At 39.2% G+C, this 26,588-nt stretch overlaps 1 protein-coding gene across 4 annotated transcripts; it reads left to right on the forward strand.

Moving 5' to 3' along the window:
• plod1a (procollagen-lysine, 2-oxoglutarate 5-dioxygenase 1a) lies at positions 1 to 26,393 on the forward strand. 4 transcript variants are annotated; one of them, XM_088330983.1, is made up of 20 exons: positions 1 to 181; positions 4,121 to 4,212; positions 4,486 to 4,616; positions 4,847 to 5,010; positions 5,281 to 5,393; positions 5,506 to 5,569; positions 11,328 to 11,425; positions 12,412 to 12,513; positions 12,623 to 12,754; positions 14,296 to 14,417; positions 14,484 to 14,588; positions 14,706 to 14,831; positions 14,911 to 15,052; positions 15,935 to 16,048; positions 17,347 to 17,412; positions 20,340 to 20,444; positions 20,610 to 20,756; positions 22,368 to 22,493; positions 22,756 to 22,881; positions 25,839 to 26,393. In XM_088330983.1, exons 1-20 carry the CDS (start codon positions 94 to 96, stop codon positions 25,992 to 25,994), a joined length of 2,319 nt encoding a protein of 772 aa, XP_088187109.1. In that variant the 5' UTR covers positions 1 to 93; the 3' UTR covers positions 25,995 to 26,393. The 4 variants fall into 4 exon arrangements, with proteins under 4 accessions (XP_088187109.1, XP_088187110.1, XP_088187107.1 ...); XM_088330984.1 differs by lacking the exon at positions 22,368 to 22,493; XM_088330981.1 differs by lacking the exons at positions 22,368 to 22,493; positions 25,839 to 26,393 and having other exon boundaries at positions 22,756 to 22,979.
• Positions 26,394 to 26,588: the final 195 nt, after the last annotated feature.

The following is a 26,588-nucleotide window of genomic DNA, read 5'->3' on the forward strand; positions in this document are numbered from 1 at the left end:
GAGAGATACAGTACTCTTATTACAGTTCTGCAGGGAAACCGATTTCCCACTCATTCTACACTCCATCCGCAAGAACAACCATCAAATTTCACCATGAAACCGTGGCCAGTGTTGTTCCCCGTCCTTCTTTTATTCACACTCCTTCCTCTGCGTAACTCTGAAGAGCAGCAACTTCGAGAAGGTAAGATGGTGTTTTTTGCAGTTGTGTTAGTCGTATTTAGCTACACTCTTATAACGACTCACGTCAAGACTCTACCGGCGGGCGACATTCCTAACAGTGTGTTAGCAACACGTGTTGTCTTGTTCGAAAGACTTAGAAGGCGTTTTTTTGCTTCAGGTGGAAGAAAAGCGTCGACAGGAAATGAGAAAGATGTTTACAATTGTGGGGGACCCTCGCAAATAGTCCCAGGGGTTACTAACATGCCGCTGACGTGGACAAGGCTCTTCTTGTTGGTTCCGTTTCACTTTCTAGGGCAGGGGTGTCAAACTCGTTGTAGCTGGGGGCCACAAATGCTATAAAAAATCTCACGGGGGCCGGACTAGTAAATTTAAGAGAAAGAGAGAGGGAGAAAAAGACAGAGAAAGAGAGGGAGGGAAAGAGAGAGCGATAAACAGATAGGGAGAACAAGGGAGATAGAGTAACAGTGAGAGAAAAAGAGAGAGCAGAATAGAGATATGAATGGAGAAGAAGGGGGAAATGAATAGAGAGAAAAAGAAACTGAAAAAAAAGATAAAAAGAAAAAGAGAAGTGAAACGACAGAAAGAAAAAGAGTCAGCAGGAGAAAAAGAGACAATGTGAGGTGAGAAAGAGAGAGAGAGAGTGAGAGGTCTCATCTCATCAGCTGTACCGCTTATCCTTATCCCATCCCAGCCATCTCCGGGCAGTGGGCAGGGGACACCCTGAACTGGTTGCCAGCCAATTGCAGGGCACACGGGGACAGACAACTCACTCGCTCAGTCACACCTAGGGACAATTTGAACCGGCCAATTCACCTGAAATGCATGTCTTTGGAATGTGGGAGGAAACCGGAGTGCCCGGAGGAAACCCACGCAAGCACAGGGAGAACATACAAACTCCGCACAGTAAGGCCGGTAGCTGGATTTGATCCCACGCAGGAGAGGGAAATAAAGAGGGTGAGAAAGAAAGAGAAAAATAGAAAGAAAGAGAATTAAAGTGTAAATTAGAGAGAGAAAATAGAAATAGCGCAAGACAGAGAAAAAGAAATAGTGAGAGAGAAATAGAGAAAGGAGAAAAAGAGAGGGTGAACAGGAGAAAGAAAAAGAGGGAGATATTAATAAAAAAGAAGTGAGTCAGAGAGAAATGGAGAAATACTACCACAATTGTTTTTCAAGTGTTTACTGGCTTTGGTGACATGCGGTGGAAATATTTAAAAATACAGCTCATTTTCCTCTTGCGCTTCTCTCACTGTTGGCTTGCGGGCCGGATTTAAACCATTGGTGGGCCTGATTTGGCCCGCTGGCCGCCCGTTTGACACCTGTGTTCTAGGGGAATGGAAGTCCATGGAACACAGCATGGATCCGAACAACCGGTGGAAAGTAGAAATCTTGATGTTGTTTCCTTCCACTTCCAGAATATTCTAGGAATGCAAATGTCACCTTCACTTCGAAAAACTGCAGTCCAAAGTTACTTAAGTATATGTAAACAGCTCCATTTCTACTTTTGAAAATCTCACTCTGATATTGTTTACTTTTTGGACATTGTGTATTATTTGGTGCTTTCTTGTGGTACAAAACTCCTTCATTCATAAAAAACTGATATGAACAATAAGAAAGAAATACATGACCTCATAAGTCGAGAAATTTGTCTTTATTTATTTATTCATTTATTTAATTTTTCTATTATGAGCTTCTCTTAGAGGAAGCAGACACAATTTTCCGCCATCTTGTTTCTATTGGTACCCAAAGACCAAAAAACCAAATGTTTGTTTGCTGGAGAAGTCAGTCAAGATGGGAAGTCAAAATGGGCAGTTTGTATTTTTCTTTGTGCTTTTTAACACTTGTTTTCGGTTGCACTACACAATACAGCAACATCTCGAGGTCAGATATTACAATGTCCCTTTAATCCTAAAAATGTGAATACGACTTTTTATTTGTATTTCTGTCGTTGTGCCCATTGTTCATGCATATAACGATTAATACGATAATATAAAGTGTAAGTCAAAATAAAGCACCGGTGGGCTTTTTTGTTCTTTGAGGGCAACAGTCTTGCATATTTTTTTGTTTTTCTTTGCTGTAAAACAGGTGAAACAAATGGCTAGGATTATTCGCGCTCTTGAAGAGCCTGATAACATGTTTCTAACATATATTACTTGTTCTGGAAAAGGGAAACCTCCAAAAATGTAGAAAATGCGACTCTTGAAGACGTGAGTTTCTCACTCCTGATCTAAAGAAATTCTTAACAACAATATAGTGCTTTTATAGTGCTTTTATGATCAAAAGTTTGTAGAATATAAGTCAGGACTCAAGATTTATAGTGCTTTTATGATCAAAAGTTTGTAGAATATAAGTCAGGACTCAAGATCCACCTTTTGAGATTTCTGTCAAGTGAAGATTTCTCCACAAATGCTCAGGCTTTCAGCTAATTGGGGCTCTGGTTCAGAAAGCTGAAGCCTGATCGTTTGTGATGATTTCTTATTTCAGAACTGGTGTCCCTTTTGCAATAGTCAACAAGCAAGTAAATGATGCATAAGCTTGAATTGGCACTTGGTTTCAAAAATGTTTGTGATTGTTTGCTGACAGCAGACAGTGAGGCTTCGGGTTATCCGATATGTACTGAGCTAAAGAACTCAATGCTCCACAATCAAGTTCTGAGGCTTTTATACATTGCTAACCTACAGTACTTAAGTGTGGGAAAAAACAAAACTGGAACTAATACTTGGAATACAATAAATATGAGATATAAACCCCCTTCGCCCCTGCTATCTAAGCTTGTTGATGATTCAATGATCCTGGTGTGATGCTTTCAAAGCTACAGAACGGAAGAAGCATGCTGATTACACAGTAAATTGACATACTGTAGTTACTGTTGTCTCAGACCTTTTCATAGGGCTTTGAGAGTACTCACTTGGGCCCGCTCGTTTGGCGCCAGCTGCTGCTCGTTGCCTGATAGGCTTTCCTCCTATTTAAACTGAGCGCTCTCATTCACTACTTGTCTGTCCGTCAACCAACCTCTGCACTTGCAAGACGTGTATTTTGACAGTGTCCTGTATCGTGCTTGTGTATCTGGTATCCGGTATTGACCCCGTCTGTCCCGTCCTGTCCGGTATCTTGCTCCAGTATCCGGTATAGATCCCGTCTGTCCCATCCTGTCCGTTATCTTGCGCCAGTATCCGGTATCAATCCCCTTTGTCCCGTCCTGTCCATTATCTTGCTCCAGTATCCGGTATCGATCCTATCTGTCCCGTCCTGTCCAATGTCTTGCTCCGGTATCAACCCCGTCTGTCCCGTCCTGTCCGGCATCTTGCTCCAGTATCCAGTATAGATCCCGTCTGTCCCATCCTGTCCGTTATCTTGCGCCAGTATCCGGTATCAATCCCCTCTGTCCCGTCCTGTCCGTTATCTTGCTCCAGTATCCGGTATCGATCCCATCTGTCCCGTCCTGACCAATGTCTTGCTCCGGTATCGATCTCGTCTGTCCCATCCTGTCCCGTATCTTGCTCCAGTATCCGGTATCTGTCCCGTCCTGTCCGGTATCTTGCTCGTGTATTCAGTATCTGGTATCGATCCCGTCTGTCCTGTCCGGTTTTGATCTCGTCTGCCTCTGACTTTCTGTTTTCCCGCGCCTGACTTCTCTGTCTCACTTCTTCCGCCCAGCGATCGCCGAATCACTGGCGTTTGTGCACGCGCATGACTTCCCCATTTCCATAAAATAAAGCTTGTGATGTTACGCGTCTGGGTCCTCTGTCTGTTTGGGTTCTGACACAAACACTGTCAGAAGTGGACATTTGGTTTTGACGTCTTTAGCCCTCAATGGCAGTTAATGAAATGCATTATTTATGAGTCTGTACATTACATTGGATATGAAACAACACAATGTGTGTGCCCTGTTAAGATTCCTTGGTGAATTCTGGACTGAATTCCTTTGAAATGTGTCTTCCAGATAACATTTTAGTGGTGACCGTCGCAACTAAGGAGACTGATGGCTTCAAACGTTTCTTGAGATCTGCAAAACATTTTAATTACACTGTGAAGGTAGGAAGGATTGATGTTTTTTTAAATTGTATTCATTATATCTTATGTTTTTTTCCCCTGTGGTCTTCATAAGCATTGATTCAAATTTGAAGTATTTGCTGAGTCAAAATGTGTGATTTAATAATACTGCTGTGTGAAGTGCAATGCTCCAAGTGTCTAAATGAAACCTTAATGGATGAATACAATTATTTTTGTAAGGTTAAAACGAAATGTTATTTTTTTCATGCAATGCACAACAGGAGGCAAAACAAATCGTCTTTTGCATGCTCACAGGTTCTTGGTCGGGGCGAAAAATGGAAAGGAGGTGACTATTTATTGCCTGGGGGAGGTCAGAAAGTGCGACTTCTCAAAGCAGCCCTTGAGACAATGAAGGATGAAAATAAAATCATTCTTTTTATTGACAGGTAATGCATTTTTATTTTAGGAATCCTTACATCATGTAAAACTAATGGTCCTAGCGCAAAGTCCGGTTCTTTTTTCGGACGTGAATAGAAACTTGGCCTGAATTCCTTAACTGCATTGTGCTTGTTTTATTGCCATGGTAACCGCAGTGAATAAGAAAAAAAGTCCTTTTTAACACTGGTTGGTCACCAGCTTATGCCAATGCTGTGACTTTTCTTTTTGTTTGCCATAGCTATGATGTGATATTTGCATCAAGTCCCAAAGAGCTGCTAAAGAAGTTTGTGCAAGCCAAACACAAGGTGGTATTTTCCTCCGAGACCTTGATCTGGCCCGACAGACACTTGGAGGACAAACACCCGCCTGTCCGGGAGGGCAACAGGTTCCTTGGCTCTGGGGGTGTGTTCTTTATTTTCCCTTGTGTATATTCTTCAAGTTCAGCATATTTTTTTATTTAATGGAGGGAAGATTGATTGTTGACCATGTGTTCTTGATTCCAGTGAAGTTGTTTTAACAGAATAGGTTGCCCTTTGTAGACCTAAAACTGCTTCATAAGCAGAAAAAAAATCAAAGCTTGTAGTGGTAATGAACAGGAGCAGCTTCAAAGCTGTTTGTGTGGAAATTTACAAGGTGGGGTGCCTTGTCACACTGGTTTACTGTTATTCGCAGGCTTTATTGGCTACCTTCCCAACATTAAGGAAATGGTTTCTGAGTGGATGGGTGAAGACGGCGACAGCGATCAGCTATTTTTCACCAAGATTTACATCAACCCTGAGAAAAGAGTGAGGTTTTTTTTTCCTGTTTATCCTCCCCTAACCTCGCTTTTTATCTTTTTTTTATAATATTGTTTCAAATTGATTCAACAAATTAATAAAGCCTGTTTGTGTGTCGTAGACATCGATCAACATCACCATTGACAGCAAATGCAGATTGTTTCAAAACCTTCACGGGGCACTTGGTGAGTATTGTCAATATGTGGTCAAACCAAACTGAATTTAGGTTACTGTGTGCTGGTGTTTACTAAATACAGCTGCTGTGTTTAAACTGTTTAGGGCTTCCTTCCAATAACACCTTCTTTTTACTGCTTTCAGTTGCCCCCTTTTCAATGTGTCTGTACATTATGTTTTCTGACTGTGTTTCTCTAAGAAAGTTTTGTAAGCATGTTGTTCTGCAGACAGACCTGGAACATAGTTTCACGCAGGCAAATATTGGTCATTGGAAAGTAGAATCTAGAATGATGGATTACAACAGGTGTGTCAAACTCATATTTTGCTCAGGGTCCACATAGTAAAAAAACAAAAAAATAAATACTCAGTAAAAAAACATGAAAGTTTCTTAAAGTACAGAAAAGTAAATAATGCAAAAAGTACTAGTGAAAACTACTAAAGGTACTGAAAAGGATGAGACGTTAAAAAGACAAAAGAAGCGAAAAGTATAAAAAAGTACTGAGAACTATCAAAAGTACTGAAAAGTATAAAAAGTACTGAAAAGTTATAAAGACTGAAATGAAAAAAATGGAAAATGTACTGAAGAGTTCTAAAAGTATAATTAAAAAAAGAAAAGTACTGATAAGTAGTAAAAAGTATGAGGGTTTTGAAAAGTATGGAGAAGTAAAAAGAGTTACAAAAGGTTTGAAAAAGGTACTAAAGCGTACTAAAAAGCATGAAAAAGATAAAAATAATTGAGAAAGGTACTGAAAAGTATGGAAAAGTACTAAAAATTATGAATTCTAAAGTATTGAAACATTTTGGAAAGTACTTAAAAATGCAAAAAATAACAGAAATGTATGAAAAATTCTACATTTCATGAAAACGTTATAATACGCAGTAGAAAGAATGAAAATGTTTTGAAAAGTATGGAAAGGTAAACATAAAATACAAAAAGCACTGAAAACTATGAAAAGGTACTAAAAGGTACTGTAAATCATGAACAAATTTTACAAAATTGTGAAAAGCATGGACAAGTTCCGAAAAGTAAAAAAAATGTACTGAAAATTATTGAAGTTCTAAAAGCATCGAAACCTATTGAAAACTACTGAAAAGTGAAAAAAAGAACAGAAATGTATAAAAAAAGTCTTAAATATTATGAAAAGTAGTAAAACGTATTTAAAAGTACAGAAATGTATGAATATGTACTATGATTTATTAAAAAGTACTGAGAAAGACAGTACTGAAAATTACGAGAAAGATGAGGATTTTAGGGTGTGAAAACCTTTGCAAAACATATTGGACATGTTTTCTTGTGTTGCTCCCAAAGTTGTCTCGCGGGCCAGATTTTATCTGTGGTCCTCCTTGATTTGGTCCGCGTGCCCTATCTTTAACAACACTGGATTACAACAATCACTAATTTGGTAAAGCGTATAATGCATGGGATGTGAGAGGAGATTGTGTTCCATTAAACGGAGTTCACACAATTATCATCCATGACTAGTTATCAAGAGCCTTGTTCCAAGCCTGCACAAAATTTAGTAATTTTATTCATATTTAGTTTCTTTTGTCTTTTATTAGCATATTTGGTATTGGATCCAAAAGTAATCCAAAAGTAATTGAAAGTAATCCAGTTAAAGTAACCCTACCCAACCCTGCTGACAACAGGTTCCTGGTGGTACTCTGGGCCTATAAAGCTCTCAGGAAACCCCCATTTTTGGGCAATTGCACATATGGCAACCATCTGTGTTGTTGAGTTGCAAATGTATACAAAAATACATTGCGCTGTTGCGACTGTGAACCCACTCAACTCACTGAGTACTAGTCGAAGTGGTGCCACTCATTTTAGGGTTCCCGTGGAGCCTTGAAAAGTCTTAACACATTAAATTCATCCATCCATTATCCGCACCGCTTATCCTCAGTAGGGTCGCGGAGGTGCTGGACCCCATCCCAGCCATCTTTGGGCATTAGGCAGGGGACACCCTGAACTGGGCAGGGCACACAGACAACTCACTCGCTCATTCACAACTAGGGACAATTTGGAAGGGCCAATTAAGCTGACATGCATGTTTTTGGAATGTGGGAGGAAAACCGGAGTGCTCAGAGGAAACCCATGCAAGTACGGGGACAACATGCAAATTCCACACAGGGAGGCTGGTAGCTAGATATGATCCTATAACCTGAGAACTGGGCCACGGACATGCTTACCTCTCTGTCGCCATGCCGCACACTGAACTCATTATCCTAAAAATAAAGCCTTGATTAAAATGATGCAAATCCAATTGTCGAAAGCCTTAAAAATGTAAACACATAGATAAGCAGGGTTGGGTAGGGTTACTTTGACTAGATTACTTTCAATTACTTTTGGATAACTCCAATACCAAATATGCTAATAAAAGACAAAAGAAACTAAATATGAATAAAATGACTAAATTTTGTGCATCCTTGGGGAGTAACGTAACACATGGAACGGCAAAAATGATGTTGGCAAGCTTTTGGGATTTATTTTCATTTTGTTTCTGTCGCATTTTATGTTAGTTTTGCCGGAGATCAAAGCCCGGAGAGAAAGCTTACCACGTGTTGTGAGTCATCATTTTATTCATATTTAGTTTATTTTGTCTTTTATTAGCATATTTGGTATTGGAGTAATCCAAAAGTAATTGAAAGTAATCCAGTTAAAGTAACCCTACCCAACCCTGTAAATAAGATTGACATTTTTTTGAACTAAAAGGATTTAATCATTTTTATCAATTGTCTTTTTTAATAATTCACAGATTTACTTTGGTGGCAACATGGCGAGACCATAATGTTGGAACTATCAAAACGATGATGTGGTTTCAGTAGGACATATGTCTTAGGTCTACCCACAATACACATAGCAACTTCGAACAAAGGCGTTTAGTTTGGAACATGGGAATGTGTAATTTAAATGAGACGATTTTTGCCATGGCGAATAGCTGTGCCATGTGATGTGTATGAGGCACGAAGAAATATTTGTGTTTTTGTTTTGTTTTGTGTGTTTCATTTGTGGCTTTTTTTGTCGACTTGGTCTTGATTTCAAAAGGCATTAGAAAGGTCTTAAACAGTCTTGAATTTAACCTGCCATAAGCTGTAAGAACCCTGCATTCACATCTAACATCTCGCGCTAAATAGGATTCAGCATAATGTGTGTTAATCGAGTTAAGTCTATCCAACTACGAGTCGCTATATGATCATAATAATAAACAAACATTGCCTAAAAAAATGAAATACCAGCATTATTACTCCCTATACTGAAAAAAACAAGAAAAGCCATAAACTTTCATAATTGTTCCCTTTGTGTACTAATGATGTCAGTGATTGTATGTTTAAAAGGAAGCATCTTTTTTATATTTTATCAACTCGATGGCATATTTCCAACTAGGATAAATTATGGAAGCGACTATCATTTCAAAGCGTGTTTTTTGACTTGAAAGTTTACATTGTCACTTATCCCAATTGGAGTATTCTCCATTTCAAGGTTAATCAGTCAAGGACTGCATGTTTAAACATGATTCCTGATCCGCATTTTTCCCCAAGGAAGGAATTTGTCAGTGCTACGCAAGACTGTGATAATAGAGCTCCCAATTTAGCTTAAACACACTGTAGAGCACACTGTTTCAAAATCAAGGCCCGTGGGCCGGATGTGGCCCGCAAGGTTTGCTTAAGGCCACGTAGATGATATTGATTCCTTGTTATATAATGCACCAGGAATGACTTCTTCTTGGTGAAATTATTGTTTTTGGTTCATGTTTTTTTGTCTTCATTGCATTTTCATCCAATGAAATTTTTAAATATTTCAAATTGACTGAATGATAGAAAATTGCATTTATTATTTTTTTTATTAGACATTTAGCCCACTTAAGCTATAATAGAAACTTTTGGCTACTGATGATGGCAAATTTACATATGTAAATGTTATGTACTAATAATCGTAGTACCCATCTATTAACGTTATAATAAATACAATAAAACAGTTGTGATATAATAATAATAGTATCAAAAACAACAAGGTTAACTATAGTTGTAAACCATCCATTTGCTTCGCAATATTTCCAATCTCTAATATTACTCATACCCCGTTTTCTTAATCTCTGTATTCTGCCAGTATTTTTTTTTTTTGTATTTAAACTTGAACACGTGAATATTTGGACATTGTTTGATCTCGTCTTGAAAATTGTTCCAAAGTTTAAATCCACACACAGACACACACATACTTTTCCAGGTGGTTCTCACCAGTGGGATTTTGAATTTACTACAGCCCCTTAAGTTATAATTTCCCTCTTTCCGAGGGAATAATATTTGGATGTTTTCTGGCACTGTTTTTGTTGACCTTAAATAGCAGCTGTGAAGTGAAAAATTTGACTTAATCATCCAATTTCAATAATTTGGACTACAGGAATAAAATATTAGTATGATCACGATATCCTAGCCTGTGTATGGTTCTAATTGCACGTTTTTGGAGGATAAAAAGGGGCTATAGTGAGCTTTCGCTATTATTGCCTCATACTTCTGCACAATAAGTTAAGTAAGGCAGAACTCAATAACAATATAGTAAATACAATGCATTATAGTTTAAAAGGAATTTGGCTTTATTAATTTATTGAAATGCTTTTCGATACCTTAGTTTGTATGTGTCTAATGTGTTTTTTCCAGCTTAATTTATTGTCTATTATGACCCCTAAAAACTTTATTTCCGATACAGTGTCTATTGCAGTAACATCCATTTTTACTTCTAAATCTTGATTTTGTCAAGATTGCCCATTACCCTCACCTGGGCCCGCTCGTTTGGCGCCAGCTGCGGCTCGTTGCCTGATTGGCTCCCCTCCTGTTTAAACTCAGTGCTCCCATTCACTCCTTGTCAGTCCGTAAACAAACCTCTGCACTTGCAAGACTTGCATTTTGACTCTGTCCGGTATCCTGCTTGTGTATCTAGTATCAATCCTGTCTGTCCCGTCCTGTCCGGTATCTTGCTCCAGTATTCGGTATCGATCCCGTCTGTCCCGTCCTGTCCGGTATCTTGCTGTTGTATCCAGTATTTGGCATCGATCCTGTCTGTCCCGTCTCGTCCGGTATCTTTCTCGTGGATCTGGTATCGATTCCGTCTGTCCGCTATCCTGCTCGTGCATCCTGTATCAGGTATCAATCCTGTCTGTCCTGTCTTGTTTCAATCTCGTCCGCCCCTGGCTTCCTGTTTTCCTGCGCCTGACTTCTCTGTCTCACATTTTCCGCCCAGCAATCGCTGAATCACCGGCGTTTGTGTTCCCGCGCATGTTTGCCCTATTTCCATAAAATAAAGCTTGTGTGAAAACGTTACGCGTCTGGGTCCACCGTCTGTTCGGGTTCTGACAGATTTGCCTTGCGACTAACAAAGAATATTACTTTTATGTTGTGTGGATTTTTATATTGAAATGTATAATTTGTTCCTTATAGAAAATTCAAAGTTACTGACAGCCAAAAGAAAATACTGCTATATTTATCGGATCCTATTTAAATGTAATTGTTATGTTTTCGGTAGGTTCATTTAGGTTTGCGAGACTTCTGTATATGCATCATTTAAAAAAAAAAAAATCCAACATTCCCTCAGTCCGGCCATCGGCTTGAAGCGAAACCTTTTTTGGCTCTCCATTTATTACAATTTTTCGCACCTGCTGTAGAGTCTCCCACAGGCAAAAAAGACATTCGACATTTGGGGCATACCAGAGGTTGTCAAAATCAAAAACATGTTATAAAAAAGAACCAGAATCAAGTATGTGTCTCTTGTGTTTCCAGACGAAGTAGTGCTAAAATTTGAGGATCGACGCGTTCGAGCCAGAAATTTGCTGTATGATACGCTACCTGTGATCATCCATGGGAATGGACCTACCAAGGTACCAGATACAAGAAGTTATATACATGTGCGGGGATGAATAAAGTATCTATCTATCTGTCTATCTATCTATCTAAACCATAAGGTGCACATAGAGGTCTCTGATTTTCTTTAAATTGCGCGGCACTCCCTAGAGTGCGCTGCACCCTGTGTGTCATGTATAGCCGTGTACAAAGACAAGCTTGGTGGCCTTAGGGTTGGGTGCCTGCTCCCAAGACTGGGTGGTCAAAGGTTCAAGCCTTGGCTGAATTTGCAATATTTTTGGGTGAAATCCAATGTTTTCTTTAGATTGTTCACATTTCGACTTGTGTGTGATCTCCTGTGACTTTTATGCCACAAGTTTCCCACAAGCAGAAGAAGACACATGACATCACACGAAATGTATTGATTGCAGAATCACACATGGATGCTCAGTGAATTTTATAGTTATTATCGTCTTGCTGCTTTCATTTCATGAAACGATGTCATTTTTCTACCCGGACAGGACTACGCTGGCGCAGAAACCTTAATTAAAAATAATTGAATGTCAATGCTTTTGGCTATAGTGTCTACCAGGACGTTCGAGATTTCGGATAGGGACTTTGAAAGTGAAGAAATTGAACCTTTAATGGATTTTGACGGTTTTGTTTGATAGAGATTATTGGCCAAAAGATAAAAAAATGGGAGCACTCTGTTTTGCACCAGTAGTTTTTTTATTTTGCTTCTGTTGTATTTTTAAGGGTGCACACTTGAATGCTTGTCTGTGTTGTTGTAAAGCGGCTGTAGCAGAGGGCACCCTATCGTACGGTACGCCCTTTGTAGTGTAGCTATGGAGACTGCAGCTTTTAACACGGTGCGCCCTATGGTCGTGAAAATATGATATTTCAGATCAATGAAATTGCAAATACGAGATACACACAGGATAATTTGCGAAAGACGATCAACTTTGACAGATACCAATGAATACAAAATGTATTTTTGAACCTAAACAAAGACTTGACTTTCCAGCTTCAACTCAACTACCTTGGCAACTACATACCAAACATGTGGACATTTGAGACGGGTTGCACCATGTGTGATGATGGCCTACACCCACTCAAGGGTCTCAAGGTGGGTCGCTGAGCTTTGGCCATAGTATCAAAAACTTCAAACCTAGGAAGTTCGGTGAGTTAAATGAGCAAACAGATTGAAACTCATTTGTGCTTTTTCTTCCCACCAGGAAAGCAAATACCCCTTAGTTGTGATCGGTGTTTTCATTCAGCAGCCCACCCCCTTTGTTACCGTGTTTTTTGAACGCCTGCTCAATCTTCAGTATCCAAAGAATCGACTCAAACTCTTAATCTTCAACAAGGTAATTATTGTACTCTTGGTAACTGATGTTTTTATAAATGAGTTACTTTACTGCCAATGAACAACGGTTACAGCTTAATGACTTCAAACATCGCTGAGATCTTTTACAAATGTTCTATGAAAGTAAAGCTGGAGTTGTATATGCACTCAAAATAAGGAGAGACATACATGAATGGATTTTGAACTTGCAAGGAAAACAGGAGAATAATGTGAAACAACCCTCAGATAAGAAAATTCCAACCTGTCCTAAAAGGCCCTCTCCCGAGCCTATTCGTTTCATTAAATAATGATGAATGACACTCAAAATAAGAAGACACCAATGAACTTTGAACTGACAAGGAGAACAGGAGAGGACTGTAAAAAATCCTCAAGATGCAAGATTTTAATTTGAATACCCTTTCTTTTTATTAACTCTCCTTGGTTACAAAATCAGATCAGCTATGAAGGGTGTGATTATCAAAGAACAGCACTTTTTATTGGCCAATATTGACAATGATGTGAACAGTGCATAATCGTCAAAATAACAAACAACCAGGGCATCCTATGCAATCTCCTTTGCAAGTGTCAAATATTAAAAACAGAGCAGCATAAATCTATCAACCCTATGTTTTAAAGTAAACCTTTCTGAAATATTTTACTCTATTGGAAGTTTCACAGAACAAGTGGCAAGATAGTTTTGCAAATTGTAATTATTAGTTTTATATTTTTTCTAATTAGTTAATTTATTTTACTATATATTTCAATTTTTTTTTAAGCTGAATGAAAATTATAGTAAAATTGAAAAAATAGTAAAGATACAGTATAGAGTCAAATGAGAAATAATACTGTCAGGGCCAGAACAGAAACAGGACCCAATAGCGTAACGTTTCTCACAAGTTTTTTGAGATAGAGAGAGGAAGGTCAGCGCCTGCGATCCGGTGCTCGCTAGACACGGGAAGCAAGTTGCTCTCGCAATCGGATTGGGATCCGAATACGGAAGTGGATGGACGGAAAAACAGGTCGAAAGGCAGGACAGGAGAGCAAAAATGTGGTCGGGATCAGAAACAAGTCATAAGCCAGGACGGGAGAGTAGACGTAGTCGGGATCAAAAATGGGCCGTAAGCCGGGACGGGAGAGCAGACGTGGTCGGGATCAAAATAGGTTGTAGCCCGAGACAAACGGGAGCAAAAAACGGGACAGGTAGGAGTCAGGGTCGAAAAAGGCTAGCCTTGTATACACAGAGGTTCGCAGACGGACTGACAGCAGGGGACTGACAGGAGTGGCACCAAGTAGTAACAGGGAGCCAATCAGAACCCGCGGCGGTTGGCGCCAAATGAGCGGGCACAGGTGATTCCAATCGGTAATCATGACAAATACTTAAAAGAAAAAAACATTATTGCCATCAGAACAAGAACATTTTGAATTGTTCCCATCTTTTTTCCCTTGAGTTTTTCAGTACAGGAAAACCATCTATTCAGCTAGCCTGTGAATTCTTTCTTGTTTCCAAAGTGTAGTTCAGAAAATTCTGCCTCATGCTTCCAACCCTTGTTTTTTCTGCTTAAGGAACCTCATCACGAGCGTGAAGTCAGCTCGTTCCTTCAGACCCACAAAAGTCTTTATCTGGATGTTAAATTAATCGGGCCCCAAGAGGAGATGAATGGCACAACTGCACGCAACCTGGCCTGGTAGGTCACCAAATATCATTGATTAATACTTGTGTCTATACATTGAACGTTTTTTGTATACTTCAGGGATATGTGCAGGAAGCAAAAAGACTGTGACTATTTCTTCAACTTGGACATAGAAGTTGCTTTGAAGAACGAAAACACACTCAAAATCCTCATAGAACAAAACCTGCAAGTATATTATTAGTATATCTAAAATTGCTCACCCCTTCAAGTGACTTTTATCCAGTCAAATCGAATATGAATTTGGAAGACTGAAGAATTGAAACACTTTCTTTTTCTTATTAGGCCCATTGTGGCGCCAATGCTGACGCGGACTGGCAGACTTTGGAGCAACTTCTGGGGAGCCATGAGCGCAGATGGCTACTATGCCAGGTCGGAGGATTATGTGGAACTTGTCCAAGGACGCAGAATGTAAGATGCTTCAATGCTGATGAATTTAATTTTTCAGATGACACGGTTGATACATGCTCTAATGCCCTCGTATTTACAGGGGAATATGGAACGTGCCTTATATAACCAGCGTGTACTTGATAAAGGCCAGCCTGCTTCGCTCGGAGCTCTCAGGCGACGATCTGTTTCATCCGCATACCCTGGACCCTGACATGGCCTTCTGCCAAAATGTTCGAAACAAGGTACAGCAAATGTATAGGCAATTGTTTGTATGTGCAGGTGTTTTTATCAATAGATGAAAGATTTTATTTGAAGCTCAAATCTGCCAACCCATGGCTCACCGTATGGCTCACAAAACAGATGTGGCTGTTTTCATGTGTACATTTAGCTCAGAAATAATATTAAAGACATGCGAAACTTCTCTATAACGCTTGTTATCCAGTATATTTGGAAGCCTTAGCACCTCAGATCATATATGGTTCGGTCCAGAATATAATGGGCAGGTTCAAAACTACAGTTTACTGTCACGGTGCGACACCAACAGACGCCATTTTGGTTGTAAGACTCTGGAATTTTGTATATGGACGCACGTTAAACAATCTAGGTTCACTGTCGAGACACTTTACGATGAAAACCCACGGAACAAACTGTTAACACCCAAAAACGCCAGCCAAGCACCCAGAGCAATCTGAGGGGGTAGGGGTGGGCAGATCCTTCTATTTTGCAGTTTTTTGGGACATTTTTACAAAAGAACGCTGCTCACACTTTGTTTTGAAATCATTATTTACAACACAAATGGTGGTCAAAATGAGCCTTAACTATCTTAAGTAACTACGGGAGGGAGAAACATTTTAAGTGGCATATTGTTGGATCCTCGGCATAGTCATTAGTTAATAGATTTGATCAAATTATCACATGTCACACAACGAAATTAATTGTGCTGAAGAATTAGCATTTGCCTGGAGTGTGGATTTGGCCATTTTGTTAAATTCTGTATTAAAATGTATAACGTGGCTCTCAAAAAAAACTGAAAATATATCGCTTTTCTGGTTCCCGAACGCTGTCCTGACGTTGCATATAACTGAAATGTATTGCAACATAAACCTCTTTGCCTTTCTTCTCAGGGAGTCTTCATGTATGTTACAAACATTGACACTTTCGGACGCATCCTATCAACGGAAAACTACCAGACCAGTCATTTGCATAATGACCTGTGGCAGATCTTTGAAAATCCAGAGGTGAGAATGAAATGGCAGGTCTTCATAGTAGTGTATATCACAGTATTTTCTTAAGCCTCGTCAAAACCTGGCGCCTTCTGTATGCACTGGGGATCTGCATTTTGCTCTCGGTGTCAGGTATCCGGCAGCACTTATTGGAGGAAAACCATGCAACGCCAATGACATCGAGTATCAAAAATGACAATTTTGGTGCCCGGTTGCCAATTTTGTCAAGCGTGCGGGGAAAAAATGAAAATGTCGAGCTGGCCTTTTCCACAATGCATGTGCTCTAATTACAAAACACTATGGCGATGTCTGAAAACATTTATGACGCCCTTTAAGAGGAGAAATTAGTCAATGTTTTTGCAAACATACCTTATATTACACGCAAAAAGAGACAAATGGGAGGTCTGACAGTACTTTATTCAATATTTACTACGCACTCACGATATTTTAACTTTTTCACTCACAAATCAAGTCCTCCATTTATAAATAAAATTTAAACAGCAGGGAAAGTTATAATAATGGGTCAAAAGCTAAGGAATAAAAATGGGTTTTAAGACTCCTTTTAAAAATACACAGTGAGAGAGCCTGTCAGATGTGCAAGTGCAATTGTTTCAAAGTTTGGGAGAAGCAGCAGAAAAGGCTCTATCTCCTGAGCTTCTTCTCCGATCTCGGTACCTCCAGCAGCAGCTGATTGGCTGACCCGAGGCACCGAGCAGGAGCTTAAAGTGAAGCAGCTCACGGAGGTAAGGAGAAGCAAACCCATTAGAAGATTTAAAAACAAATAAAAAAATCTTTAATGAACCGTGAATTGCGCGGGCAGCCAGTGAAGCGAAGCCAGAACCGGTTTAATGTGCTCCTTTCGTGTGCCAGTTACAAGTCGAGCAGCAGCATTTCAGACCCGCTGTAGGCGTGAGATGGAAGACTGGAGGATTCCATAGTACAATGCATTGCAGTAGTCGAGCAGAGATGTGACGAAGGCATGAATCACAATCTCAAAATGCTCCTGTTTGAGAAAAGGCTTTACTTTTATGAATTGACTTAGACGGAGGAAGCTTGACTTCACTACTTCATTTATTTGTTGATCTAGTTCAAAATAGGGTCCATCTTAAAACCCAAGTTAAGAACAGTTGGCTTTATGCAGTAAAAATTTTGGCTGCGTTTTTCATGAATGAAATACAAAAGAAAACATCCTTAGACCAATTTCACACTAACAAGACACTCTTTGACAACTCTAATGATGCATGGCACTTTTTACAAAGATACAATTGAGTTGTGTAAATGGCGTGAAAACATTGTTTTTATTTCCAATTCAGGACTGGCAGGAGCGCTACATTCACGAGAACTACACACACATCGCGCAGGATAAACTCATTGAAACTGTAAGTTGTTTCTCAGTTCTCCTTTAATAGAGCTTCATTTTTGAAGTCAGAAAAACATTTTGATGTCTTGGTGATGTCATGTTTTTGCAATGCTGAAAAATCAGGACCTGCAACTTGTGTTTTTTTAACTATTAAATAAAGGTTGTTTCCTCAAACTATTACCAAGGTTTTACTATTTTATTATTATTTTGTTTTGTTTTATTTTATTTTATTTTATTTTATTTTGTTTTACTATTACTATTGAACTTTTACCATTACCAACTATTATCCTTAACTATAAGGATACCAGGGGAGAAACAAACTATCCCGCTGATTAAATCTTTTTGTGGCAAAGGAGTTTCCTGTTTTTAAACTTTTTCACTATAAAACCTCCACATTTTCATTCAAAGCATTATTTTTCTGCTTGAAAATAAATATTGCTGAAAATATTGTATTTCAAAAGGACAGTGCCGTATTTAGTGCCTCCTAGTGGTTAAAAAAACTGCATTTAAAAAATGTTGATAAAAGTAATAGGCTAAATACATGAACTATCATAAAACGTCTACGTTTTTTACCACTGTGAAGTCAAGTCATGTTTATTTGAAAATACCTCAATCACAAGGAGTCTGAAAGGGCTGCACAAACTTGCCCTCATGTAGATCTAAAACCTAAACAAGGGCAAGAAAAACTCAAAAACCTCGAAATGAGGAAAATGAAGAAACCTTGAGAAGGGACCATCCACCATATATCGATGGATAAGCGTGTGGCATTTTATATTTATTTTTCATCACAGGCCCCACCTAGAGGGAGCCAAGATGAATGTCTGCCATCTTGCCGCTACAATAACCCTGTGCTGAAAAGCACGAGGAATTATACAAACTACGGAGACTGAAAGTGACCAACCCGCACCATTTTCCTTCTTATTTGTTTTTTCATCCTTGCGCGAGGTCGTCAAAACCAGAACAGAGACAGGACCCACTTGCGTACGTTTTTCACGGTTTTATTAGGAAGAAGGGAAAGGATTGCACACACGATCCGGGGATCGCTGGTCGCGGGGAGCAGGTCGTTCCAACGCGGAAGTGGCACTTCCGTGGCGAGCGATGGCGGTGTTGGGAGCGGAAAAAGCCAGGAGAGGAGAGTAGACGCGGTCAAGATCGAAAAACGGGTCGAAGCCGGGAAACAGACGGGAGCCAAAACAGGAGTGAGTCAGGGTCGAAAAGCTTGCCTAGAGTAAACTGAGGTTCGCAGATGGACGGACAAGGGTTTAAATAGTGACCAGGAGACAATTGGAGTCCGAGGCAGTTGGCGCCAAAGGAGCAGGCACAGGTTGTTCACATCAGTAATCATGACCAATGTTCCCTGTAATTTTCCACGGGTCTGAGCGTTCACACAAAGTCGGTGAACAGCGCTTGAAACAACAGTGAGCAACCATAATCCCAAGTGTGGCAAGATAATTAATTATCAAACATGTCCAAAACTAGACATCAAGTTACATTTTGCTGAGTTTCCGGCAATGCAAAATTATTTTTCTCTTTTGAATGAATTGACTCATGTACTATTGCAAAGGTTGTACGGCCTTCAAACGTCGTTTGTTCTTGCGATTCTTTCACAAGATATCCATTTCTTTTTATTTCCTGATATATTTTGTCGCATAATATTAACATTTTTGGGGGCTTATTTAGTCGGTTGCAAGATACAGAACTGTACTTAATCACATTTTTTAGTGGAAGTACAATGTTGGCAACAAGATTCACTTGATATAATTGGAAATTATTTGAATGCAACACAAACTTTTCATTCTTTGTTCTGTGTTTTTTTTTTACTTTTAAAAAAAAATTCTTTAAAAAAATCTCATTGTGTTTATTTTTTCCGAGCTGTTACTTTTTTCATTTTGTTCGCTATTTATTTTTTTCCTACATGTCTTTCTTTTCTTTTTTTCTGGCTTTTTTCTAAATTTTTCCTTCTTTTTTTTCTCTTCCTTTTGTTTCTTTTTTTCTCAGCTTTTCACTACTTTTTCATTTTGGTATTTTTTTCTTTTTTGTTCTATTCCCCCCTTCCTTTAAGTCATTTTGGGCATAATTTTACATGATATTTGGTCATGTTGGGATTAAAGAAGCAAAAAAACCCCCGAAGAGCCGTTTAGGACCCAAAAGAGCCGGTTCCTTTTAGTGAGCTGAGCCGAAGAAGCCGGTTCTCGACAAACTCTACTAACTTTACTCAACTTCGTTCTACTTCGACTCGACTTCAAAATAACGCATTTAGGATACAACGTCAGGGGAACCCGTGTATTTTTACCTTCATGCACTGATACTTTGACTTGAGTCGCTTCTTAATTAGTCATTTTGATCCCTCATTTTTGTGCGCTGGCTCGATTTTCTTGTGCGCTGAGAATGTGCAAGCAGTGCGCAATTGCGCACGCGCGCAGCTTAGAGGGAACACTGATCATGACAGAGGTTGTCTGTTTTTCAGCTACTGGTAGCATCATCATAGCAAAAAATTATATCAGCCTCTTGGGTGAGGCTCACATCAAATAAATGCAAATTTCTGGATCCATGAGTACTTAAAAAACGCTAGTTTATATACAAGAATATTTTATTTTATGTTTAAATCAATATTGTTTTTTTAATCTGTATGTTTTTTTAACATTAGAAGGCGCTAAATATAGGAAGCATATTTGTGCTCAACTGTATAGAACAAAGGCAGAAAAGAGAAATGATTTTATATGCAGTAAATGTCAACTGTGTTCATGCTCAAATGCTTCACATCCTCTACCATTCGAACGAGTTAATATTCTAAAATGTTGATTATTGTGCTCTCCTAATAGACGATTCTCACATTTCTTGTGGGGCTGTATTCTGAGTTCCCCTACAATCGATTGATTTTTTTTGGGGGGGTCACTCTCAAGTCCCTACTTGGATTGATTTTGCTTTGTCTATTCTATTCTGCAGCCTTGCCCAGATGTATACTGGTTTCCAATTTTCAGCGATGTTGCTTGCGACCACATAGTTGAAGAAATGGAAAACTTTGGGAAGTGGTCAGGAGGCGATAATGTGGTATTGTCACCATTCCTTATCTGTTTGGTTCATTTTTTGTCAGCACCCATCCTGTAAGCGGTTAAAATTAATTTTGTTCTCAGTTTCAAAGGATTTAAAAATTCATCTGAACTCATCGTGTATGTAAATAATAACCTTTCCCTCTGCATATTTGTGGACTGACAGGACACCCGAATCCAGGGAGGCTATGAGAATGTCCCCACCATCGACATTCACATGAATCAAGTCAACTATGATAAAGAGTGGCGCCAGTTTCTCTTGGAGTACATTGCGCCCATAACAGAGCAAATGTATCCTGGTTACCACACTCAGGTATGACCTCCAATCTTATGTGGGATTCAAGAAGTCAAGTCATTTTTATTTGTATAGCCCTAGATCACGAAGAGTCTCAAAGGGCTTCACAGATTATTACACTATATTACACAGACTATTTTTCAGACGACAAGAAGAGTAGGTTATTCATATGCTATGGAGTAGAAGTGAGTTTTAAGCTGAGATTTAAACATTTCCACTGAAGTGTTCGATGTTTTTGGTAAGACCACAGTCTGAAGTAAAGAACATGATATTCTAATTGCATGGATTTTATTAGACGGTCATCACATAGTATGTATGTGTATTTATATATATATATATATATATATATATATATATATATATATATATATATATATATATATATATATATATATATATATATATAAATATATATATATATATATATATATATATATATATATATATATATATATATATATATATATATATATATATATATATATTTATACCTGTGCGGAGTTTGTATGTTCTCCCCGTGCTTGCGTAGGTTTCCTCCGGGCACTCCGGTTTCCTCCTACATTCCAAAAACATGCATGTCAGGTTAATTGGCCGGTCCAAATTGTCCCTAAATGTGAATGAGCAAGTGAGTTGTCTGTCCCCGTGTGCCTTGCGATTGGCTGGCAACCAGTTCAGGGTGTCCCCTGCTTACTGCCCGATGATTGCTGGGATGGGCTCCAGCACCCCCGCGACCCTACTGAGGATAAGCGGTGCAGCTGATGAGATGAGATGAGATATATATGTATATATATATGTATATATGTGTGTGTGTATGTACGTATGTATGTATGAATGTGTGTGTATATGTATATTACATACCAGAGCTATATCCACCTAGTGGGAGGTGGCTAGAGTCAGGAACACATTCATATTTCTGACTCTTTCTGGGAGATTGATACAGAGGAGAGGATTCCCAGCCCCCTCGCTCAACCCAACTGAGGTCATGAGATCGAACCTCCTTTGTGGAGTTTGCATGATCTCCCCGTGCTTGCGTGGGTTTCCTCCGGGCACTCCGGTTTCCTCCCACATTCCAAAAACATGCATGTCAGGTTAATTGGCCCGTCCAAATTGTCCCTAGGTGTGAATGAGCGAGCCAATTGTCTGTCCCTGTGTGCCCTGCCACTAGATGGCAACCAGTTCAGGGTGTCCACTGCCTACTGCCTAAAGATAGCTGGGATGGGCCCCAGCACCCCCCGCGACCCTACTGAGGATAAGCGTTGCAGATAACGGATGGATGGATGATTTATGTAATTCCTTATTATTTCCTATCTCTAGATGAAAATTTGTGTAGAATTGTATTCCTTGAGTATAGTTAAATGTTTGATGCACTTTGCCTGGTACCTTAAAGCGTCGGCCCCTGAGGGAATTCAGTTCGAGAGTCCTGATCTATTTAGAGGTAAAATTGAATGTGTTGTCCAACATCTGTAGCTTAGCTGTCACGTTTGTGTGCATCAGGTTACCTTATATTTTTGGCTTATCCTGGTTTATTCTCCTTAATCGCGGGTAAACATTTCAACTTCGGGTAATGTTTCAAACCAAATAGCTCCCCTTGATTTCAATGTTTTTCTAACAAAACATGTCTTCTTCTAGTGCACTTCCCCTTTGAACTTTGTGGTGAGGTACAAACCCGACGAGCAACCTTTGCTCGAGCCTCACCATGACGCCTCTACATTCACTATAAACATTGCTCTCAACAGCAAAGAGGTTGACTACCAGGTAAATGGGGGAAGACTCGCCAGCTGTAGAAGCTGCAGGAACTGATGACGCGGGTGGCATCGCACCACTCTCTGCTTGTTCTCCTCCATCTGTGGGCCTGATTGTTGGATGCGGCAGCGAGCCGGCTTCAAGCTTGTCTTTATCCAGCGAGAGTTGCACCAGTGTCCGCACGGCCACACACACACAAGCTCTCTGTGGCCACCCGAGCAGTTTCTACGTGAATGCTTGCATGACTTTCCTACTTTCTTGTGTGTGTTTGCAGGCTCATTTTGACTTGGCCTTTGTAGTTAGGTATAAGCCCGATGAGCAGCCCTTTTTGAGGCCACATCATGACGCTTCCACATTCACTATAAACATAGCACTCAATCAGAGGGGCACTGATTACCAGGTAAGTGGCGTTGGAGTTTGGTATCAGTCAAAGGGTTGAAATTGGGCAGAAAGTGGGATGAATGGGGATCTAAATGGATATGCAGCAGGCACGTCAAACATACATGATTTAATAAGGCCTGTCGTACATTTCTGAGTATTTAAAAAAAAGTCTAGCTAATTTCTATTAGATATTTTTTTTTAATGAACAAAATCAAATGCCCCTCCCCATCGCCAGAGGGCAGTAAAGGTGTAAAAAAGCTGATGTCCAGTCTTGTTTCATGTTAAAGCCAATATTGTGGAGTATTTTCCCAACTTTAGTATGACCAAATTACGTATAGTCGTAGTTATATAGGATATTATTGCTCATTCACTGCTAAAACTATTTATTTTTTTATTCATTAATAATAATAATAATAATTTCCTTGTATTGTCATTCTGTGTAACAATGTACACAGAACGAAATGTCGATTACACCTGACCCGTTGTAGCGAGCCGATGCAGCTGCAGCCAACAGAGGGCGCCGCCGACCACTTTTTAAGTCTTAGGAATATTACAAAGCAATATGAGGATTGGGGCAAGCGTTTATTTATCCATAGTTCCCACTTGAGTTTATGTTAGTAGTGAGTCAGGTGTAAGACTGTATTTAACTGCTAAAATAAAGAAAATGCTAACACAGTCATTACCAAACATGAGAATAATTTCTGTTCATTGTTTATGAATTTATATGTTGTGACTAGAAACAATCCTTTATTATCTGTGATTATAATATGTAAGGTAGGCTACTAATGTAGGCTGAATGATCAATGATTGTACTGGAAAAAACAAAGCTAAATATTTGGTATTGACATTTTTTTACTTAATCGGCCCGCCTGAAAACACAAATCCTGGATCTGGCCCCAGAGCCAAACTGAGTTTGGCATCCCTTAATAATGAAGAGATAAAAAAACTGCAAAACCAAGAAAACACATACTACATGCACTATTGGAATTTGATCTATAGAAAATACTTAACTCAAAATTACAAATCCGTTTTATTATCATTTTCCAGTTCAACTTCTATCAAATATATATAATAAATGAAATTTAGACATTAAACATGTTTATGGCCCTGTGAATGAAGCTAGACAGTTGTCCACAGTATCCAATATAACAGGATGTTTTAAAGTTGAATTTTAGAAACTGTCAACGCTTTAAGTAACTTTCTTTTCGCAAAATCAAACACGTCAAACGAGTGCAAGAATGTTCGAGGAACTTTTTATTTTTTTAACTTTCCCAGAATAAAGTGCAATTGCACCTCCACTACACTTGGGGCAGTGGCGTTCTTAGTGGCAGAGTGTTTCGTTTACATTTAGCCTCCATGCAGTATGAGCATCGAATATGAAGTATAGACAGATAGGTATGGCGGACCCTCAAGTGACCCCATCATTAAATCAAACTACTGCTGACCGTGAGCCTGCAGCGCAAACTATGGGAGTGCTTGCTGTCAAGAGGTTCACAGAGAGTAAGATAACATTTTTTTCCTGAAAATAGGATGTATATTCTTTGGCTGGCATGTCAATCTACAATCTTGGTGTTTCACACGTTTCCATTTTTATTTTTTTTTAATCCTGGCATTCATGAGTTTGTTCCCTTTTGCATGAATCAAATGTTATCAGCGCATCCATCTCATTTCCCTGCATTTTCAATGTACTGTGCTCTATCAAAAATTGTTTTCCTTTTTAGTAAGGAGTTATGTACTGCATATGGTGTACTGTATAGGTTCAAGATGGTAATGTATCACAAGCAATGTTCCCTCTAAAGCTGCGTGCGTGCGCAATCGCGCACTGCCTGCACACTCTGAGCGCACAAGAAAATCTAGCCAGCTCAGGAAAAATCAGGGCTAGAAATTGCTAATTAAGAAGCGACTTAAGTCAAAGCTACTGTGCATGAAGGTAAAAAATACACGGGTTCCCCTGACACAGTTTTCTAAATGCGGTATTTCGAAGTAAATGTCGAAGTAGAACGAAGTTGAGTAAAGTCAGTAGATTTTCAGAAACCGTTTTCTTCGGCTCGGCTCACTAAAGAGAACTGGTTCTTTCAGGTCCCAAACGGCTCTTCAGGTTGTTTTTGCTTCTTTAATCCCTACACGACCAAATGTTATGTAAAATTGTGCACAAAATGAACAAAAAAGAAAAAAATACCAAAATGAAAAAGTAGTGAAAAGCTGAGAAAAACGAAACAAAAAGAAGAGAAAAAAGAAGGAAAAAATCCAGAACAAAAGAAAAGAAACAAGGGAAAAAAGTAAATAGAGAAACGAAAAAAGTAACAGCTAGGAAAAAATAAACAGAATGAGATTTTTTTTAAAGGAATTTAAAAAAATATTTAAAAAAAAACGGAAGAAGAAAACGTTTGTGTTGCATTCAAATAATTTCCAATTATACCAAGTCAATCCTGTTCCCAACATTGTACTTCCACAAAAAAAATGTTAATAAATACCGTTCTGTATCGTGCAACCGACTAAATAAGCCTCCAAAAATGTTAATATTATGCGACAAAAGATACCAGGGGGGAAAAAAAAGAAATGAAAATCTTGTGAAAGAATTGTAAAAACAAATGACGTTTGTGGGCCGTACAACCTTTGCAATAATACATGAGTCAATTCATTCAAAAGTGAAAAATAATTTTGCATTGCCGGAAACTCAGCAAAATGTAACTTGATGTCAAGTTTTGGACATGTTTGATCATTGGGATTATGGTTGCTCCCTGTTGTTTCAAGCGTTGCTCACCGACTTTGTGTGAATGCTCAGAATTGTGGAAAATTAGAGGGAACATTGATCACTAGTGATTTTTAAATTGTAAATTTCATTTTTCTCATATAGCAGTTGCTATTTTAATCAATTACCAAACGTTTTTCTCAGTGTAGGAGGGGAGGATACCTCACCTCCAACAGATTGGCACTATTACCATTGTAATTGATTGCACGTGCTGCTGATTCCAGGGCGGCGGGTGCAGGTTCCTGCGTTACGATTGCTCCGTGGAGGCTCCGCGTAAAGGCTGGGCCATTATGCATCCCGGCCGCCTCACCCACTACCACGAAGGTCTACCAACCACATCTGGCGTTCGCTACATCGCGGTGTCGTTCGTGGATCCATGAAGCATCGCATACGGGGGGCCGACGCCCACACGACGACAGATGCGATGAATTTAACACTATGGCAAGAGTTGACGGCTACATCAGTTTATTCACCTTACATTCTTTTGTTCCCGGCAGCATGACATTGTGTACAGCGTGATTTCTTTTTACGCCGAGTCCGTTTAAAAACTCACAGCAGGGGGACTTGGGCCAGTGAATACCAGATTGTATATATATATGAGCATTCGTGAACTGTACTGTCAAATCAGGAACATATTTATTTTTGAATTACAAGTAATAATGTTGCCAGATCTGTAAACCAGACATTGTGTACGTCATTTTAACTTGTACGATGGAAAATGTTTCACGTAATTTACCTTAACTGCACAAAACGAGCACAATAAAATATCTGCTGTCAAAGCTGAGTAGTTTACTGTCACACAAAACAGACAAGGGACATGTTAAAACATACCTAACAACAGGCACTCCTGCAACTGATGGGAGCTACCATATCAGCCTCCACCCGAAGATGCTCCCTTTAAAGTCACTTTTCACGCAATCTATCAATCACCCACACGCTTTTCTATTAGTTAGTGTGTAAAAAGTGTAAAGCAC

This window comes from Urocampus carinirostris, chromosome 3 (genome assembly GCF_059441175.1).
Source record: "Urocampus carinirostris isolate Australia breed hairy pipefish chromosome 3, RoL_Ucar_1.0, whole genome shotgun sequence".
Taxonomy (NCBI): Eukaryota; Metazoa; Chordata; class Actinopteri; order Syngnathiformes; family Syngnathidae; genus Urocampus; species Urocampus carinirostris.

Excerpts from the sequence above, each read along its gene's own strand:
- plod1a (XM_088330983.1), top strand. The coding sequence starts at position 94 with ATGAAACCGTGGCCAGTGTTGTTCCCCGTCCTTCTTTTATTCACACTC. Across the intron at positions 182-4,120 it reads AGAGCAGCAACTTCGAGAAG|ATAACATTTTAGTGGTGACC; the intron begins GTAAGATGGTGT and ends TGTGTCTTCCAG. Across the intron at positions 22,882-25,838 it reads AGAGGGGCACTGATTACCAG|GGCGGCGGGTGCAGGTTCCT; the intron begins GTAAGTGGCGTT and ends TGCTGATTCCAG.